This window comes from Dreissena polymorpha, chromosome 12 (genome assembly GCF_020536995.1).
Source record: "Dreissena polymorpha isolate Duluth1 chromosome 12, UMN_Dpol_1.0, whole genome shotgun sequence".
NCBI lineage: Eukaryota > Metazoa > Mollusca > Bivalvia > Myida > Dreissenidae > Dreissena > Dreissena polymorpha.
In genome coordinates this window covers 36,939,041-36,958,444 of record NC_068366.1, presented here as the reverse complement: position 1 = coordinate 36,958,444, position 19,404 = coordinate 36,939,041, and the positions used below count along the sequence as shown (strand labels likewise).

The following is a 19,404-nucleotide window of genomic DNA, read 5'->3' as shown; positions in this document are numbered from 1 at the left end:
ACATATATTGCTTGGCAATAGTCTCGTTTCAAAAATATGACGGTTATTATATTTCATACAGTCTTTTACTTGATGTTTCAACCAATGTTACACAATTCAGAATAACAACAGTTGTTTTATTAAGTAACTTACACAAATCAATATTTAAACTTATTAAGGATTTTTCATACTGCTTTCCCATGTAAAGCTCAAGTAAGCTTTTTCAATTTTAAGTGGTGGGTTTTTCCCTTAGAAGATAAGGTCAAAGAGATTCATTGCTGTGTATAAATTCCTGTTGTTCAAGACAATTTCCTTGCCCTGTATCAATTCCTGTTGTTCAAGACAATTCAGTTCTTAGAAATTGATATTTTATTTCAAGTTTGAGTTACACCTCATTTAAAGTGTGCCTTATCTTTCAAGTTTTTGTGTAACATAGAACATGGTAATATCAGCATTTTCCTTGTTTTGTACTAGCTTTAGAAAATTAAAATGTCAAAAAACTGTATATTACATATCTTATATTTTCCACATAACATGGCAGGGTTACAACGGTTCATCTGGTTCTCAAATAATGCTTAGAAATCAATAATCATTCAAGTTTGATGCTTAACATCAAACAGTGTCAACAAGTTTTCGTTGTTATGTTTAACACAGAAAAAGCTAGCAATTGCGGCAATTTCCTTTATCATAATGGACAACAAACCAGAACCTTGTTAACTAACTCCTTTCTTTGACACAGGACAGGGTGTTGTTAGAACTATTTGGCACAAAACATGACAATATGGACAGTGAAAAAACAGGTGATGTAAGATGTACTCATGTAAACATGTGGTTTGTTCAGCACAGAGTATGGTTAAGTGTACATTTCTCCTCCTATATTTTCAGTTTCTACAACCTAGATGACACAGAACATGGCAATGTCAACCGGTTTCTATCTGGGCTGGTGGAGAAGGCACTATTTGAACTGGAGTCCTCTTTCTGCATTCAGACTGGAGAGGTTGGTTGGGGTACTTCAACAACCATTTTAGCCAATGCTGTGAAAACCAGGCTTAATGCATATGCGTTAAGTGTCAGGGAAAAACTGTGATTTATGCATGAAGGTTTAGTGTTGTCTCAGATTAGCCTGTGAAATTCGCACAGGCTAATCAGGGAAAACACTTTCCGCCTTCTGGTCAACTGGATTTTTGCTAAGAAGGAACTTCCTTTAATTGTGAAATTTCATCAAAGGGGAAAGAGTTGTACCTGATTAGCCTGTGTGGACTTTACATACTAATCTTTGACGACATTGTACACTTATGCATTTAGCAATGTTTTCCAAAAGAGAGGCACATTTATATGTCAGGTTTTATTTAGAACATTTAGGCAAAGTTTATTTCGGTAAATAATTTATAGTCTGGATTTTGACCTGACATTAGTTAGCTTGACAGTGGTCTAGCACACATCGGAATAGCCTTTAATAGCAGTCCCAATTGCTATGTGTATGTGCATGGTTGTTTTACACCATAAGAGCTGGTCCAGACTGCAACTTTGTACTTAATCATGCAAGTTTAGAATAACTTACTTCAAATTTTCCTTATTAGCGAGGCTGTTTTCAGGGAAACCCCGAGCTATTGTCATAGCCAGCTCGTCCGATGTCCACTGTAGGCATCGTGCTAAAACCTTAACATTGGCTCTAAAATCAAAGTGCTTCCACCTACAACTTTTAAACTTCATATGTAGATGCACCTTGATGAGTTTTACATGCCACACCCATTTTTGGGTCAAAGGTCAAGGTTACTGTGACCTCTAATATCAAACTTTAACATAGGCTCTAAAATCAAAGTGCTTCCACCTACAACTTTGAAACTTCATATGTAGTTGCACCTTGATGAGTTCTACATGCCACACCCATTTTTGGGTCACTAGGTCAAAGGTCAAGGTCACTGTGACCTCTAAAAAAAAAACATTCTGCCAAGCTTTCGCAGCCGAGCGTGGCACCTGCTATGCGGTGTTCTTGTTTTATGTAAAATTGCTCTTGGTACCTAAAAGGTTTTAAGTCCCGCTTGCAGGGCATTAGTTAAATTTTGGCATATTCAGCTTGTTTGCCTGTAACTAGGTCATTCATAATACAACAAAACAAGCAAATTCGTTGAATTGATATCCCCTGCCAATATGCTTCTGGACACGAAAGTTTTATATTTGACACTCAAAAAAGCATTTTTTCAAGATACAAAGGGCCATAACTCCGTTATTAACAGATGGTGTACAATGCCATTTAGCGTGCATCATCCTCTGATCCATATATATACTCATACCAAGTTTCAATGGAACCCGCCAAAGCACTTCCAAGATATGGCTCCGGACGGACGAAGGGCCATAACTCCGTTATTAACAGATGGTGTACAATGCCATTTGGCGTGCATCATCCTCTGATCCATATATATACTCATACCAAGTTTCAATGGAACCCGCCAAAGCACTTCCAAGATATGGCTCCGGACGGACGAAGGGCCATAACTCCATTATAAACAGATGGTGTACAATCCCATTTGGCGTGCATCATCCTCTGATCCATATATATACTCATACCAAGTTTCAATGAAATCCGCTAAAGCACTTCCAAGATATGGCTCCTGATGGATGGAAATTACGGACCAACAGATGGACGGACAACGCCAAACAATATCCGTCCGCCTATGGCGGGGGATAATTACTAACCAATAATGGGCAATCATGTGGAGATGGGGTGTAGTGCATAACACCGATCTCCCTTAATCTCCCCATCATTTTGTTTGTCTTGATTTTCCTGTGCATCATTTATCATGCAATTTCATAGACATATGTTTGGAGACAGTAACAATTACTTGAAAGCTCAATAGTCAAAGTCATGAGTTTCAATACCGTAGATACTACCGTATATTTGTGCACAGGATGGCTATGCTGTGTTGCCAATGACGATGGGACGTATCTCGTCCTACTACTATCTCACCCATCTCACCATGAGGATGTTTCACGGTGATCTCGGACCACAGACCAGCATACAGGAGCTGATTTCAGTCCTGTCTGTAAGTTATGTCATTACATTGCAACATTGTAAGATATCACTTACCCCCAAGCATTGGCAACTTTAATTTTAATCTGGGTGAAAACAATATGGGAAATAATTGCTCAATTGGGAAAACCAATTTTCAGTTCAGTCAGCGCTTTGATTTGTAACAGGTGCTTTTCAACAAATATATATTCCCTTTTACTCGCTCCCGCTTTAACATGCTTACTTTTTACTTCTTGCAAGAATTTGCTCAAACTTTCATGGCTTAATTACTTTAATTTGTAGGGGATTGTTACGATAGAAATTCTGGCTGTGGACTGTTTTGGTTGAATTATGGACCTTTGTCTTCATTTTTCAGAATGCCTCTGAGTATGCAGAGCTTCCTGTCCGCCATAATGAAGATCAGATCAATAGGTTTGTCTCCCTTGGTGACCAAAAATAATGTGTTTAATAAAAATCACCCAACACCATCTGTCTCGAAAAAAAATTCTGTTTTGAATAAACATGCTGCTGCATTACCGTAAATTTGCGGCCATAAGTCGACCTAAAAACGCTCCCAAAATTGACTTTAAAAGTCAACTCGACTTATGGATGAGGTACAAAATAAAAATTAAAAAAAAACACATATTTCTGTGCCGTTTTTTTTTAAAGTAATAAATCTCTGAAGCGGAGGAATGATGACTGTTTACGGTAAGGCCGACTCGTCTTTTACTTAAATGTCCGCCGATAACAAAATACTGCATGTTTACATTGGTTTTTAATTCATTAATCTTCGTTATAAGTCCAAATTAAAACATGTAAAAATAACTTCGAAAATATTAAACATTTGTGACGTACGGTAAAGTGGCGAAATTTATACATGGCAATTTGTCTATTGATACATCGTCCGTTGTCTGCTAAGAACAATAGAAAATCGACTGCTGACACTTGTACCCATTTAAAGTTAATCCGTGTAAATACAAACTGTCAACAGATGCAGGTGTCTTTATGCCACCAATTATCGCTTCTCGGCCTTTTGACTAAGATCAGAGTGTAAAGTGTATTCTTTATTGCGTCACACCTAAAATAGTTATCCGTTAATGATATGCACAACGGTTCTGCTACAAACTACTTCTGACCAATCAAAATTAATTACTCTATCGTTGGATACGCCTTTAACCAATCGCTATTGTTCAACTTCACATGGTATATTTTTTGATTGGATGAAGGTGTGGTTTCGTTGATTTATTCACAACTGTCCCACAATTTATGCATAATTGTTTCGTAAATCAATAGATCTTATCTGAGTGATGATTTCATTCATTGTTTGATTATAATAATATTACGCACTCACCCTGGATTATTAAAAAGTGTAATTGGACACATTAAATACACAATTACTTTCGATTAGCTGCTTAGTATTATTAGATAAGACGTTTTTCCAGAATGCAGAAAATATTCCTCGGGTATCTCGTGATTTGCGAATATGTATATAACAGTCGAATAGCGAGCGATGCGAGTGTTGGTAAATTCACGTGTTTCATGCATAATGGCGAAAGCGTTTTTGATTATTTGAGAGCAAGTTACAATTATTTTGACCATATAATGCATTTCTGCGTTCAAGATTTTAACGAATTTTCACATCAATAGCACTAACACTTTAATACAAAAAAATCTGCTCATCATATAAACGCTGAAAGTTATTACGTTAAATGGGAAACTAATTTTGATTTGTGAAATATATATTAAGTTCGAAATAATCAATGATATGTTATTATGATTTTTGAACAATAAAATATATTTTTCGTGATAATAAATAATTGAAACGTTGAATGTTTCGTTTTAAATATATCCTTATTATTAATATCCCAAAAAATGTCAACTGCCAGTGCAAAAGCCCTCAGAACCATGACTAAAAGGTCACTTAAACATGTCTGAGATATTGAGGAAATTTACCCCCCGACTTATGGCAGAGTCAAGGCAAAAAACCAAGTTTTTCTAGCCACATTATACCCCTCGACTTATGGCCGAGGTAGACTAATGGCCGCAAATGTACGGTAGTTATATTTGGAGAAAACTTGTTTTTACCTTAACAGTTGTTATTTTTGTAAGATTCTCATATTGCAAAATGCACCAAACAGCTTGAACTGTGTTTACATGTTGTTGTATCAATGTTGATATTCTGCTGTGCACTTGGCAACAGGTTGCATAACAAAAGTTGATTGTCTGTGTATTGCATGTCATAAATTACATAATCAGTAAATCCCTGTCTTTTGGACTCCTATTGTAAGGATTGAGGGCTATATAACAGTATCTGATCAAATAAATTCATCTGTTATAATCGTTTTACATCCAATATTTATTTTTAGGCCATTTTCTTGTTTATTCAGCAAATCTAATTACATTTTTGTATAGAAAGTTTATTGGTAGAATAGTGCAAGGATGCTGTGATATTTGCTATTGTAGAATAAGTTGTGCAATTTAAGGTTGTGTTATATCGTAGAAGTATATTTAGTAGTATGTAGTCTAAAAAAGGAGCAGCCTAGCACAGCAGCTGCAGCAGTAGTATCAGTTGTTGTTGCAATACATGTATTCATAGGTTTTTAATTGAAAAAATATAGTCAAATATATTTGGTGGATTTATTATCTAAAATAGGTTTTAAAAAAAACAAGTCAGAAAAACAAGCACACTCTTAACCTGAACAAACATTGATAAAGTGTAATGAAGGAATATTCCAATTATTAACTCTTTCAGTGCTGGAATCGAATTTTGAAGGCCTTTGCAAACAGTTTGGATCCAGATGAAACGCCACAGAACATGGCGTCACATCAGGATCCAAACAGTTTGCTATTCTGATAGTATTCATTAAAAAAAATCGAAGAAAATGCTAATTTTAGAAATTCAGCAGACGACATTTTAGCAGACGACAATTTCCCAGCATGCAAAGGGTTAATAACTGACTGTTTTCATAGTGAGCTGGCCAAGAGTCTGCCTCTAGAGTTAAATCCTCATTTGATGGGCTCTGCCCACACAAAGACCAACATTCTCAAGGAATATTCAAATCAATAATACATGACTCTTTTCATAGTGAGCTGGCCAAGAGTCTGCCTCTAGAGTTGAATCCGCATTTGATGGACTCAGCCCACACAAAGACCAACATTCTCCTGCAGTGTCACTTTGGACAAGTCCAGCTGCCCTCCACAGACTACAACACAGACACCAAGTCTGTGCTTGACCAGGCCATCAGGATCTGTCAGGTGGGTTACACTGCATTTCTAACATCAGGATCTGTCAGGTGGGTTACAGTGTATTTCTAACATCAGGATATGTCAGGTGGGTTACACTGCATTTCTAACATCAGGATATGTCAGGTTTCTAACCCTGCACTAACCTGAAGGTTTCACCGAACTCTTCTCTAGGTTATGTATTGGCCATCAAAATCTGTATGGTAGGTTACACTTCACTAGCATTTAGGTTACACTACATTCCTCAGTTTATTTATAGGCCTTCAGTATGTTGTTAACACTGCACTTTGCTTTAGGTTTCATATAAGCCTTACGGATCTCTTAGGTAGTTTATATTGTATTCTTCTAAAGGTTATCTATCAGCCATCAGGATGTCAGAGTGGTTATAATACAATCTTCATTTAAGGTCAAGGTCATATATTCAGGTCAGAGGTCAAAATTCTACAATATTATTCTGAAAGCTTTTAACAAATCTTCTGGTATGTGGAGATTTTTATCACCTTTAGTTGTGCTCATTAATTTGATATGCATGCATCAAATGGCATATACCCCTGCCCTTGTTGCCAGGCGATGCTGGACGTGTCAGCTGACCAGGGCTGGCTGGTGGCCTCGTTGGGTATCACACAGCTCATCCAGATGATTGTGCAGGGGCGCTGGTGGCATGACTCCTCCCTACTCACCCTGCCACATGTTACACCATACCATGTGTACTGCTTCAGGTATGACTCCTCCCTACTGACCCTGCCACATGTTACACCATACCATGTGTACTGCTTCAGGTGACATTTATATGGCCTTTTTGGCTTTAGTCAAACTACTTTTATTGCTCATCAGTTTGTTTTTGTGTTTTATTTTCTCCCAAAGGCCCTGTTTGTTTAGCTAAGGAAATAATGCATGTATTTACTTTAAATTACTTGCTATGACACAAGCATAATCATGTGTATGCCCCTCCTTCAAAGGTAGAGGCATATACCAGTCGCACTGTACATCAGTAGGTCTAAATTTCTGTATGTCTGTGTGAAGTTTCCTTTTTTAGCTATTACTGTTTGATTTCAGACGTTTGAGATGAATTTTGAAATAATTTTGCATAAATTAAAAAATAAATTTTCAACGCCATACGACAACATGTCTCGTAAAGTGCCAGGCTTAATATCTCAAGGGTAAAAGGTCACAATGGTCATATTTGGCCTTAAAACTGCTTGAAAATTCCTGCCTTAGCCGTAAATTTGCCATATATTCCTGGATTTTAAAATTAATTAACACAAATGTAAACCATCATAACAAGACATGTGTCTAGTAACAGCCCTCTCCCTGCCTCATCAAAGGTTAAGGTCACACAAAGAGGTCAAATGTTATATTTGGCCAAAAAAGCTGGGAAATTTCTTTCTCTGTCTTTATTTTGTGATTTATTGATAGATTTTTAAATCAATTGGCACTAGTGTAATCCATCATAAAACATGTTACGTGTACCACTCATCTCCCTACCTCAAAGGTCAAGGTCACAAGAGTTCAAAGGTCAAATAAGGCCATAAAACAGCTTGAAATTGTCATTCATCATGCCATTTTAAATCAACCACAAATGACCATAACAAGAGGATTGCATTTGGTGTCTCCCGTACTTAGATGTCAAGGTCGCTATTACATGGGTAAAAGTTTTCTTGTTTATAATGAATTTCTGGTATTTTATATTTACCAAGGGTCATTTTTGCAAAGTTGCCTAAATCTTCTAGGGAGTTCTAGTGTTTTGTTTAGACACTTATTCCTGGTCATCGTTGTAAAGTTGGTCTTGACTACACTTGTCATGATAACAAAAAGGTTATTCCAAATGTTAAATTCATTACTTGGCAACATTTTGCTATTTTGTTGTTCATTGATAAAATTGGAACTTTAGAAACATATGGGTTAATTGCTGCAATTTTTTTGGTATTGTTTTGCATCATATGCAGTTAAATGTTATGAATTTGGGTATTTCTTTTTAAATTATTATTAACTATGTACATGGGTGCATAATGAAGAGTGGTAATCTTTATCAAATAATCAACTGCAAGTAAACTTAAATATGTTTTAATCTTAGCATTCAGAATCACTAGCTCTCAGCGATTTTTATGCCCCCGAAGGAGGGCATATAGTCATCGGACTGTCCGTCCGTTGGTCCTTCTGTCCGTCACACTTTGCGTTTAGGTTTCGAAAAATGCTCATTACTTCTTTGTCGCTTCAGATAGTAACTTGATATTTGGCATGCATGTGTATCTCATGGACCTGCACATTTTGAATGGTGAAAGGTCAAGGTGATCCTTCAAGATCAAATGTAAAAAAAAACAAATCCAAGGCAAGTAATATGCTGTAAAGGGAGATAATTATCTGTACCTGCCAAATGATAAAAAATAAATAAATAAGTCAAAGTGGCGCAGTAGGGGGCATTTTGTTTCTGACAAACACAGCTCTTGTTTTCAGTTTTTTTTCAATTTTACAACTTGCACTCTTTCATTTAGAGGTCGCACGTCATTTGACATAAAATGAGCTTGTGCAGGGTATAGATCTGTCATTCATTATGTAAGTAAAAAAAAAACTTTTCAAGAAAAATACATTTATAATTTTATGAAATTGCAGTAATAAATGAGGTACTACTTCTAAACACTCTGCAATAAACTCCTGATTACTCACATTAGTCACAGGAATCAGCAAGGAATCGAAGAGCTTGACATTTGAGACAAGCAAATGTTAGGCATTTGAAGTTGACTGTTAAAATATTTGAATTATTGTGTCCAGAGAGAAGGATTCAAAGCGTCGCCTGGAGACACTGCCAGAGGTGATGTCAGTCTGTGACGGCCGGTACAGCGTGTTGGCAGACATGCTGGGGGCAGAGATGGACAAGGAACATCTGGAGCAGGTAGGGTGTGGCTATAGGAGGGGCTGTGACATAGGACTCTATCATTATTTGAGCATCATGCGGGGGACAATGTGTCTGAATGCATGTGCCTAATATGTCATCAAAGGTTAGCCTGTGCATTCTTCACAGGCTAATCAGGGACAACACTTTCAGCTTTTGTTATATTGTTTGTTAAAAGGGAGTCTCTTCTTAGGGAAAATCTAGTTAAGGCAGAAAGAGCCCTCCCAGAGTAGCCTGTGCGTACTGCACTTAACGCACATTGCATAAATCCTGTAACAAGACTTATACAACCACAAATGAGTCATACCCAAAGACTTCATGTATTTAAATTCTTTTAAGTACACAAGTGTTACACCAAGAATCTCGTCACTTATTATCCCCTGCCATAGGCGGAGGGGTATTGTTTTGGCGTTGTCCGTCCTTCTGTCCGTCTGTCCATCTGTCTTTCCGTTTTTCCGTCCGTCCGTCCGGCACTTTTGTGTCCGGACCCATATCTTGGAAGTGTTTTGGCGGATTTCATTGAAACTTGGTATGAGTATATATATTGATAAGAGGATGATGCACGCCAAATGGCAATGTACAATGTCTGTTAATAACGGAGTTATGGCCCTTTGTATCTTGAAAAAATGCTTTTTTGTGTGTCTGGGGCCATATCTTGGAAGTGCTTTGGCTGATTTCATTGAAACTTGGTATGAGTATATATATGGATAAGAGGTTGATGCACGCCAAATGGTATTGCACACCATCTGTTAATAACGGAGTTATGGCCCTATGTATCTTTAAAAAAATGCTTTTTTGAGTGTCAAATATAACACTTTTGTGTGCAGAAGCATATATTGGCGGGGGATATCAATTCAACGAATTTGCTTGTTTGCTATCGTGTCAATATTTTTTGCTACAGACTGCCAGCATTAACTCAAGTGAGCGGCCTACTAAATAAATGGGGTTTTTATTTTAGTTATACAATATACCCAGAAATGTTTCTCTTTCTCATGTGTGTAACCTTTTGTTCCCAGGTGTACAACGTTCTATGCCGACTGCCCCAGATTGAGCTGTCTTTCTCCGTGAAGGGTTGTTGGGAGGGAGGGACAGGCCAACATGAAGAGAGATCCATTGACACCAGCAAACAAGGTACGCTGTCACTTAGGAGGGTAATAAGTGTGAAATAAAATGATGTCACATATGCAATCTAAATGGAACAAACTTACACCAGTAAACAGGTTATACTAAGAGAGAACTATATGTTAAATGAAGTGATGTTGAGCCAATGACTGATCAATCGAGTCATACTAATTGACAAAGGCAAACAAGGTACATACACTGTTGCTAAGAGACAGCCTGGTTTAACAAGGTGATGTGTTTTATTGAGGGCTGCAGGTTTTAACAAATTAAATCGTCAGTACTATATTTTTAAATAACTAAATTATATATTTTAGAAGTTTTTATTTTAGCTTGATTGAAATGAAAGGCATATTGAAACAATGTTTGGCTCAATTTAATAGACATAACAAAATAATATGAATTCCTTAGTTATGAGTTTTTACAAAAAATATCATATGTTTGATGTCTTCTTATTATTTCTCAAAGTGTGACTGTACCGTGTATATTTTAACAGGTGGGAAGATGACTGACCAGAAGTGGCTGACTGTTCATGGTGACCAGGAGTATGTGCTGCAGGCTGCAGCTCTCCAGGATCAACAAGATGAAGGTAAAACTGTTGGGATGTTAACTCTTTCAGTGCTGAAACCGAATTTTGAAGGCCTTTGCAAACAGTTTGGATCCAGATGAGACGCCACAGTGGCGTCTCATCAGGATCCAAACTGTTTGCTATTCTGCTGGTATTCTTTTTTTTTAAATCAAAGAAAATGCTTATTTTAGAAATTCAGCTGACGACAAATTACCCAGCATGTAAAGGGTTAAGACTCCTCAATGCTGAACCATATATTGTGCCCTGTCTGTTGACGTTTCACCGAAGCCAAGCTCCTGACCTTATCTTGTTTTATGATGTCCCAGGGGTAGCGCTACAGGCCATGTGTCTGTTTGTTGATATTGCCACACCCATAGAGTGTTCTTACATTCCATGTTCCTGTGGTTGTTGTTTTTTTTGACAACTTTGTTTTCTTAGTTCAAGTAGCTAACTTATCGCATCCACCCTGTGGTGGAGTGCGCAGTTGTTATTATTCCAGGCCCTTACCGATGCGGCTTGGTATTATGTTGTCTTGTCCTCAGCATGTCCATTCAGTGGGCTTTGGTTACCCAATCATAAGTCGATATTATTTTCCTCCAAAAATTGATTAAAGCGAGATTATACAATTTTTATATGTGTTAAATTGTTATATATTGATAAAAATATGTAACAATAACACAAAAAAGGCAAGAAAAATTATACATTGAAGACGAATTTCATAAAATGCAGCAAAGACTAATTAGCGCCCAAGCCGATTGTGACAAAGATATTTCGTAAATATTTTCCTACAATAACCGAAGCATTCGTCTTTATATTAGGATCGGGGTAAGTGTTTGTGTGTCGTATGAATAGATATCGTTGCAGGAAATTAAATTGATCGGTAAAACTTAATTTAGATTCACATCGTACATGCATGATATACATGCTGGCGAATTCGACTTAACAGATATTTTAGATTTAAGAATTAAATATCTTGCTTTTTCGCATTTTTCGACACATGTTCTTCTTAACTTTTATTTTAATTTATATTGAAATATATGTATAATAAGTTTTTTACACATTTTATATAAATTAATAAATATTTGACAAAATCGTATAATCTTGCTTTAACATTATAGTACTGACTTATGAGGTGATTCATGTAAAAAAGGAAAATTCAAAGAAGATCAGCGTTGTTGGCATGGTTGCAGTTGTTTCTGTTTTATAGAAAACTGGTTGATTGATGGAACAAAATATTGTCTTTTTTAACGCAAATTAATATAATCAAAGTTTGCAACTTCCTATTTGATTTGATTTTGAATTGTTTTATCAAACAATTCATGTCAGCCAGTGTTTTTTTTAACAAACATTGTAAACAAATAGTCAATGGCGTTTATTAAAGTCTCGTGAGAATGTTCACTCTGTGTGCATTGACAGTTTGCCGACGTCAGAGGGAGCTGCTTCCTCTCATGAAGCCATAAAGCAACACCTTTCTAGCCAAACAAATTGGCTTCCTTTGTCTAGTGATCAGCATGCTAAACCAATCATGTGTTTGATACTCGATGTCAATCATCCAACTATGCAACTAAACATGCATAACTCCCGCCTTTCAAATAATTTATAGAGAACAAAGGTAAAGTATAATTTAATAGGTGATTTTTGCATGTTGCCTCTCAATTGAATTCTCAGGCATAATTACTTGCCCAAAGCTTGGAAACGCTGTATAATTTTAACCTTGTTTTTTTGCAAGATTTGCCAAGTAGTTCCCATTTGACAATTCCTGTACAGTTCCAAACAATGGCATGCATTTCACTGTGTTTACAAAATTCTTAAATACATTTATGGTCAATAATGGTAGCAGTGTACATTTGGATTATAACTAGTCATCAAATCGCTATGTAATGCTTTTTAAACTACTGTATTATCTAAATTCTTTAATGTAATGAACATGTCAAACAAGATGGTGGTGTCATCGAATCAGACTATGAATTTCATGTGATCTCAATATTACTGACACTGATTTTTATTTTCCTATTGTCTTGTAGTTTTGTCCTGACTTATGAAGTGTAAATGTTTGTACAATGTTATACCCCTTTAACCTCAACCCCCCCCTCCATGTATGAGCCTGCAGACGTATGACTGATTTTTTTATGCTCACGGTAGGGTGGCATATAGCAGTTGAACTGTCCGTCAGTCTGTCAGTCTGTGTGTCCGTCCGAAAACTTTAACATTGGCCATAACTTTTGCAATATTTAAGATAGCAACTTGATATTTGGCATGCATGTGTATCTCATGAAGCTGCACATTTTGAGTGGTGAAAGGTCAAGGTCATCCTTCAAGGTCAAATGTAAAAACATACAATCAAAGGGAAGTAATAAGCTTTAAAAGGGAGATAATTTCTAAACCTGCCAAATGATATATTGAAATTTTATTTCAAAGCAGCGCAATACGGGGCATTGTGTTTCTGACAAACACAGCTCTTGTTTACCGTCATTTTGGTGGCACCCATCCTTTCTCCATGAGATTGCAGCTGGTTGTTCAAAATGTGCCTAGCTTGTCTCAGAAGGGATTACCACAATAAACAAAATATTTTTTAGAACAGAATCACCAACTCAATTATAAATCCCTGTCTGAAATATGCAATGTTATTTTTAAATATAAATCATACATTAAAACATTTAAATGTTACAAACTGCAATCCTTATTAGAAAAGTGCCTGCACAATGGCTGTTCTATCTATGACATGACATTTTTACATTCATTTGTTTGTCTTTGTCTATTTATCGCTGACCAAGGTCGCAATGGTGTAGTGGATTTTGTGTCAGCCTAGCAACCGGGATGTCACGGTTCGATCCGCACTATCAGGGGGGTGGGTTCTTTAACATCTCCCCCATAGACAACAGGTAATTAAAAAGCGTTGCAATAAGCCTTATGCGAAGGATGCAATCAAGTTAAATTAAGAATGTTAGGACTAAATTTGTATGCCCCCGAAGGAGGGCATATAGTGATCAGACAGTCTAGCTTCAAACTTTGCATTTAGGTTTCGCATTTAGGTTTCGAAAAATGCTCATAACTTCTATGTCGCTTCAGATGGCAACTTGGCATGCATGTATATGGCTTCAAAGGGGGCATTGTGTTTCTGACAAACACATCTCTTGTTTTGTATGGTTTTATTTTTCAGAAGAACGACAGCAAGGCTCATGCTCCACGGTTCCCGAAGCCAAAAGATGAGGGCTGGTTTCTTATTGTTGGGGATGTCCAAAACAAGGAGCTGGTAGCCCTGAAAAGGGTCCCTTACATCAGAGGTATATGCTCTCAGTCTATGAGTGCTGGGATAGCACATGTTGGGCCATTTTCATCTGCTGAAAAGTATACATATACAGGGGTTTGCCAAATGATTTGATTTTCCCTTTGACAAGTTTCTTCAAACATAAGGGGTGTGCTTGAGGCAAAGTCAGAGGGGAGGAAAATTCTGTCGACTGATTTTGATTACGCGAGTGGCGCGCATTACGCAATGACAAACCTTAAAACAGACATTAAAATATACAACTTCTTGAACTTCATAACAATATTTCTTTATGAAAACCTGTTAAACTTTACATTTATCATACTAAGGATGCAAAGTAAATAGTATTTAGTGTGATCAATGGCTGCAGTTTTTCAACGTATTGAATTACAGTAAATTGGCTAAATATAAACAAACACAAATGTATGGCGTCTGTCCGTCCGAAAACTTTAACATTGGCCATAACTTTTTCAATATTGAAGATAGCTATTTGATATTTTGCATGCATGTGTATCACATTAAGCTGCACATTTTGAGTGGTGGAATTCAAGGTCAAGGTCATCCTTCAAGGTCAAAGGTCAAAAAAAATAAAAAAATATATAAATTCAAAGCGGCGTTCTCATGAAGCTGCACATTTTGAGTGGTGGAAGTTCAAGGTCAAGGTCTCAAGGTCATCCTTCAAGGTCAAAAGTCAAAATTAAAATTTTTTTTATTTCAAAGCGGCCCAATAGGGGGCATTGTGTTTCTGACGAACACATCTCTTGTTTGTTTTTATTATGCCCATGAAATATATGTGTGAGAGGGTGGGGGGGGGGGTTCGTAAACACATTAAAACTGTTACAGTGTTTTCATATCAATGAGTACTCAACCCCTATCATAAATGAGCAACGTAAGAATAAGTTCAGAATCATCTCCCCTTGAAGTTGAGAAACATATGAAATTAAGCTTACAAGATGAAGCAGATTTTTTAAAACCTACACAGTTCTATTCCATTAATGAAAACTGCACACGGATGCAAGTAAAAAAAATGGAAACCAATGTAAATAAAATGAACTATGAAATAGTTTGGGGTTACAACACAAAATCATAGATAATGGTTATTTGGGAGTTATAAAACAACATCATAGATAATGGTTATTTGGGGGTTATAACACAAAATCATAGATGATGGTTATACCAGTATCTTTTTCTATATTTTGATAAAAATAATTGGCCAATATATTAATATTAACAGTAGGACAAAAATCGTTCCATGTAACTTCATTGAGTGCCTTTTACACTGAAATTCCCGACGCCCTTTGATGATTTGCATCAATACTTATCTTGTAGAATAAATGTGATGCAGGGAATTCATTGACCAGAGTTGATTGCAGATTTCAAGCAGAAGCATAAAGCAATAATACTATTGTTCCTGATTACTTATTATTTAATCAAAAGTTAAGCGATATTTTTTTCAGCTACTTTTTGACATGTTAAATAGGTGTTTGTGTGTTTGAAATTTGTTTTTGTGTGTATGGTTACCAGTTATATGAGACGCAATTTGAAAGCGTGTTTTTTATAGTAATTTATTTATATTTGAATTTAAAAATAAATTTTAAGGTTTAGAGAATGATGACTTTGACCTGGACATATATACATTTATCTTCAATGTGAATTAAATCTATTTTTGCTAAGAAAACCTACACCATTGTTCTTGTGACAATCTTTCAGGTAATAGCAGTGTACAGCTGTCCCTGTTCATGCCAGAGAAGCCTGGGCGTGTCATCTACACTGTGTACCTAATGAGTGACTCTTACCTTGGCCTTGACCAGCAATATGACCTTCACCTTGAGGTCACCGAGCCCAGCATAGAGGCTCAGGTCAACATGGAACTGAGGGATGAACTGAAGGACTTGGACTTTGGTGTTGATTGAAGTGTAACTTTGTTGAACTTTCAGAAGCTGATAGGATGTTGTTGAAAATACTGTGATTCGTTTTGAAGTTCAAAGGATCCTAGTTTGTGTCAAAGTTTGTTGATACATGCAGTGCTAAAGTTGATGGGATCCTCATCAGTATTAAAATTTATTGGGTCATTGTGAGAGTAAGTAGGGTCATTGTTAGAATTGAGGTTTGAGGGGTTATTTTATCAATAGAAAGTGATCGATCATCTCAAGTTTTCAAAATACTAGGCTCATCATTAGTCATTAAGTTAGGGACTATATTGTATTCATTTCATGTGCAGATGCATGAGGTGGATTAGGGACAATATTGTATTCATTTCATGTGCAGATGCATGAGGTGGATTAGGGACAATATTGTATTCATTTCATGTGCAGATGCATGAGGTGGATAACAAAATGTTTTATAGATTTTCAATTTGTTGAATTTGAAGAATTCCATAGTTTATTGGTGTTCTTTAGACGGAAAGATTCAAATACTGGTAAAATATATATGCCGTCTTTTTGGGGCATAATCAATTATTGGGACTTAAGGGCTGATAATTTGCCCAGTTTATTTGGACATCAGAGGAGTTAAAAGAGTTATATCCCCTTTTATAGCCCATACAAATTAATAACCTGCAACCATAGATGAAACTGCTCATTCGGGGGCGAGGGGGGGGATAAAACATTTAAGCCAGTGCATATAGAAGACGTTATCATGTTCCATTATAGAAACACATGTTTTTATGTCTCCCACCACTATAGTGGGGGACATATTGATTTTGCCCTGTCTCTTGGTTTGTTTGTGTGTTTGTTTGTTTGTGTCAAACTTTAACATTTTGCCATAACTTTTGCAATATTGAAGATAGCAACTTCATATTTGGCATGCATGTGTATCTTATGGTCGAGCTGCACATTTTGAGTGGTGAAAGGTCAAGGTTATCCTTCAGGATCAAAGGTCATATATATGGGTCAAAATCGCTTATTTAATGTACACTTTTGCAATATTGAAGATAGCAACTTGGCATGCATGTGTATCTCATGGAGCTGCACATTTTGAGTGGTGAAAGGTCAAGGTCATCCTTCAAGGTCAAAGGTCAAATATATGGGGACATAGTGTTTCACAAACACATCTTGTTTGTTGTTGTTTTTATTAATCAATCATATTATTTCATTGGGCAGGCAATTTTTTTAAAGTTTTTAATTGATTATTTAAGCAACTTACTGCCATAATATTGATGAGGATGAAGTTATTTTGTGACATTTATGAGTGTTTTATGCATGTGGTATTTAGACATCAAACATGGTGCATTTTAATAAGTGCTTCATTCTTACATGTGTATGTGACTTTAAATTATGAAAGCTAAAAGTAAATTTAATGAATTGTGTGTTCATTTTCAAACATGGGCATTTATTGTCAATATGTAAAATTGTTATAATATATTGACCATGTTTTCTTGTTCAAGTATTCATTGTGTATGTATTTCTTATTTTAGAGATCAGAAATCAATAATATTAGAGCTTTTGGAAAAATGTGTACCTGTCTTTTGCTAATCCTACACAAAATATTTTAATTGTGTCATTGACAATAATTCAAATTATTAATTACCTGTGATGAAAACAAAAATATTTATGATTAATGAAATGTTGTTATTGAAATAAACTGATAAAATGTAAGTTGTTTTCTTGTTCATTTAACAGGTACTTAGTTTCATAACCTATCAACAAACCCATGCATAACACGTTATTAATCCAAAAACATTGAATATGGCATTTTCCTTAGCCTTGTGCAGACACATACTTTTTATGCCCCCGGATCAAATGATCAGAGGTATATTGTTTTTGGCCTGTCTGTCATTGTAGGTGTCTGTCAGTCATTGTATGTGTGTCCCAAAACTTTAACCTTGGTCATAACTTGTGCAATATTGATGATAGCAACTTGATATATGGCATGCATGTGTATCTCATGGAGCTGCACATTTTGAGTGGTGAAAGGTCAATGTCATCCTTCAGGGTTAAAGGTCAAATATATAGCTTCAAAGCAGCACAGGAGGGGACATTGTGTTTCACAAACACAGCTCTTGTTTGATTTTCAAATCATATATTTATGGTGTTGCACAAACATGAACAAAATGCTTTTTATTTCATAATGTGTGCTGTAGCATGTTGTTTTGTTTTATTTAACCAACGATTGGTTTATAGTTAATATACACTTGAAAATACATTTGAAAATATCAAAACTGAATTTGATGCTAATTATTAACAAACTCTGATTAACAATCATAATGGCGTATAAGCAGTTAAGTGTTAGTTTTGTAAGACTGAGAAAAGCAGAATTTACTGCAAAACAAAGGGTTAAGCAAGTGCGCAGTATGATGTTAACATATTGGTGAGAAATGCAAGACCCTATTATGATCAAACAACAATTCTTAGATTAATTTAATGATAACTAAAAATGACACAGGACATACAACATCCCTTCAACAAGCAAGGGCAAGTTTGTCATCATCAGCTCGTCAACTTTTAGCTTGTTACAATTCTTAATGCCAAATTTTCATCTAATCTTGATCAAGCTTGGTCAGAATGGTTATCTGGTTCAGAATAGGCCGGATTCAAATCTGGGTCATGTGTGTCCACACACTAGGTCACCATGTCAAATCCTATGAAAAAACACAGGTACTTATATAAATATATATATCCCTAAAAAAAATCAACTACCTGTGTTGTGAAAACTTTGTTACAAATGTAGTTAAAAATTAACCCATTGTGCCTAGCGTCTAGAAAAAAAGGCCTTGACAAACAGCGTGATGCGGCGTCTCATCAGGGTCTGCGCTGTTTGCGTAAAGGAACTTCTGTAAGAAATATTCTAAATATAGAAATTAGTATACTAGACATCCCTAATTTTGGAAATAAATTGATCCAATTTAAAAGGATGGGAGAGACATAAATGGATTAAGCTTATGTAACATGTGAGACAACTCTTATAAATATTGAATATAGAAGTGCTGCAGTTACTCATGGACAGCAATTGTATACATGATAGTTCAGTTTACTAATTAGTATTTGTGTCTTTGATATTTGAGGTCTTACTGTTTTAATGCACTTTTTCAAAGAAGAGGTCTGAAAGAACCTACACTGTCCTGTGCAAAATTTCCTGTTTCAGCCATCACTTTGCCATATTATTAATGGATTGTAATACAAATGGGCACAAATTTAAACCATCATAAAACGATGTGTCACTTGTAATAACCGCATCCCTTCTTCAAAGGTCAAGATCAACTTAAGTTCAACAGCCGAATTTTGCCATAAAACTGGCTGTCTGGACTGTGACTTTGTCTTTCATCATTCTATTTTAAAATGATAAACCACTACTGTCCGCCATGAAAAAACCAGTATGGGCATGGTCACACT

At 36.0% G+C, this 19,404-nt stretch overlaps 1 protein-coding gene across 1 annotated transcript in view; it reads left to right on the top strand.

Annotated features, from left to right (window-relative positions):
• LOC127853552 (activating signal cointegrator 1 complex subunit 3-like) overlaps window positions 1-17,670 on the top strand; it is a 215,834-nt gene extending 198,164 nt beyond the window's left edge. The window contains 11 exon segments of the mRNA XM_052388131.1: window positions 865-976; window positions 2,889-3,023; window positions 3,366-3,421; window positions 6,076-6,244; window positions 6,800-6,951; window positions 9,002-9,122; window positions 10,139-10,253; window positions 10,738-10,799; window positions 10,801-10,830; window positions 13,970-14,093; window positions 15,785-17,670. Coding sequence (XP_052244091.1) covers window positions 865-976; window positions 2,889-3,023; window positions 3,366-3,421; window positions 6,076-6,244; window positions 6,800-6,951; window positions 9,002-9,122; window positions 10,139-10,253; window positions 10,738-10,799; window positions 10,801-10,830; window positions 13,970-14,093; window positions 15,785-15,987 — 1,279 coding nt within the window. The 3' untranslated portion in view covers window positions 15,988-17,670.
• The last annotated feature ends 1,734 nt before the right edge of the window (window positions 17,671-19,404 follow it).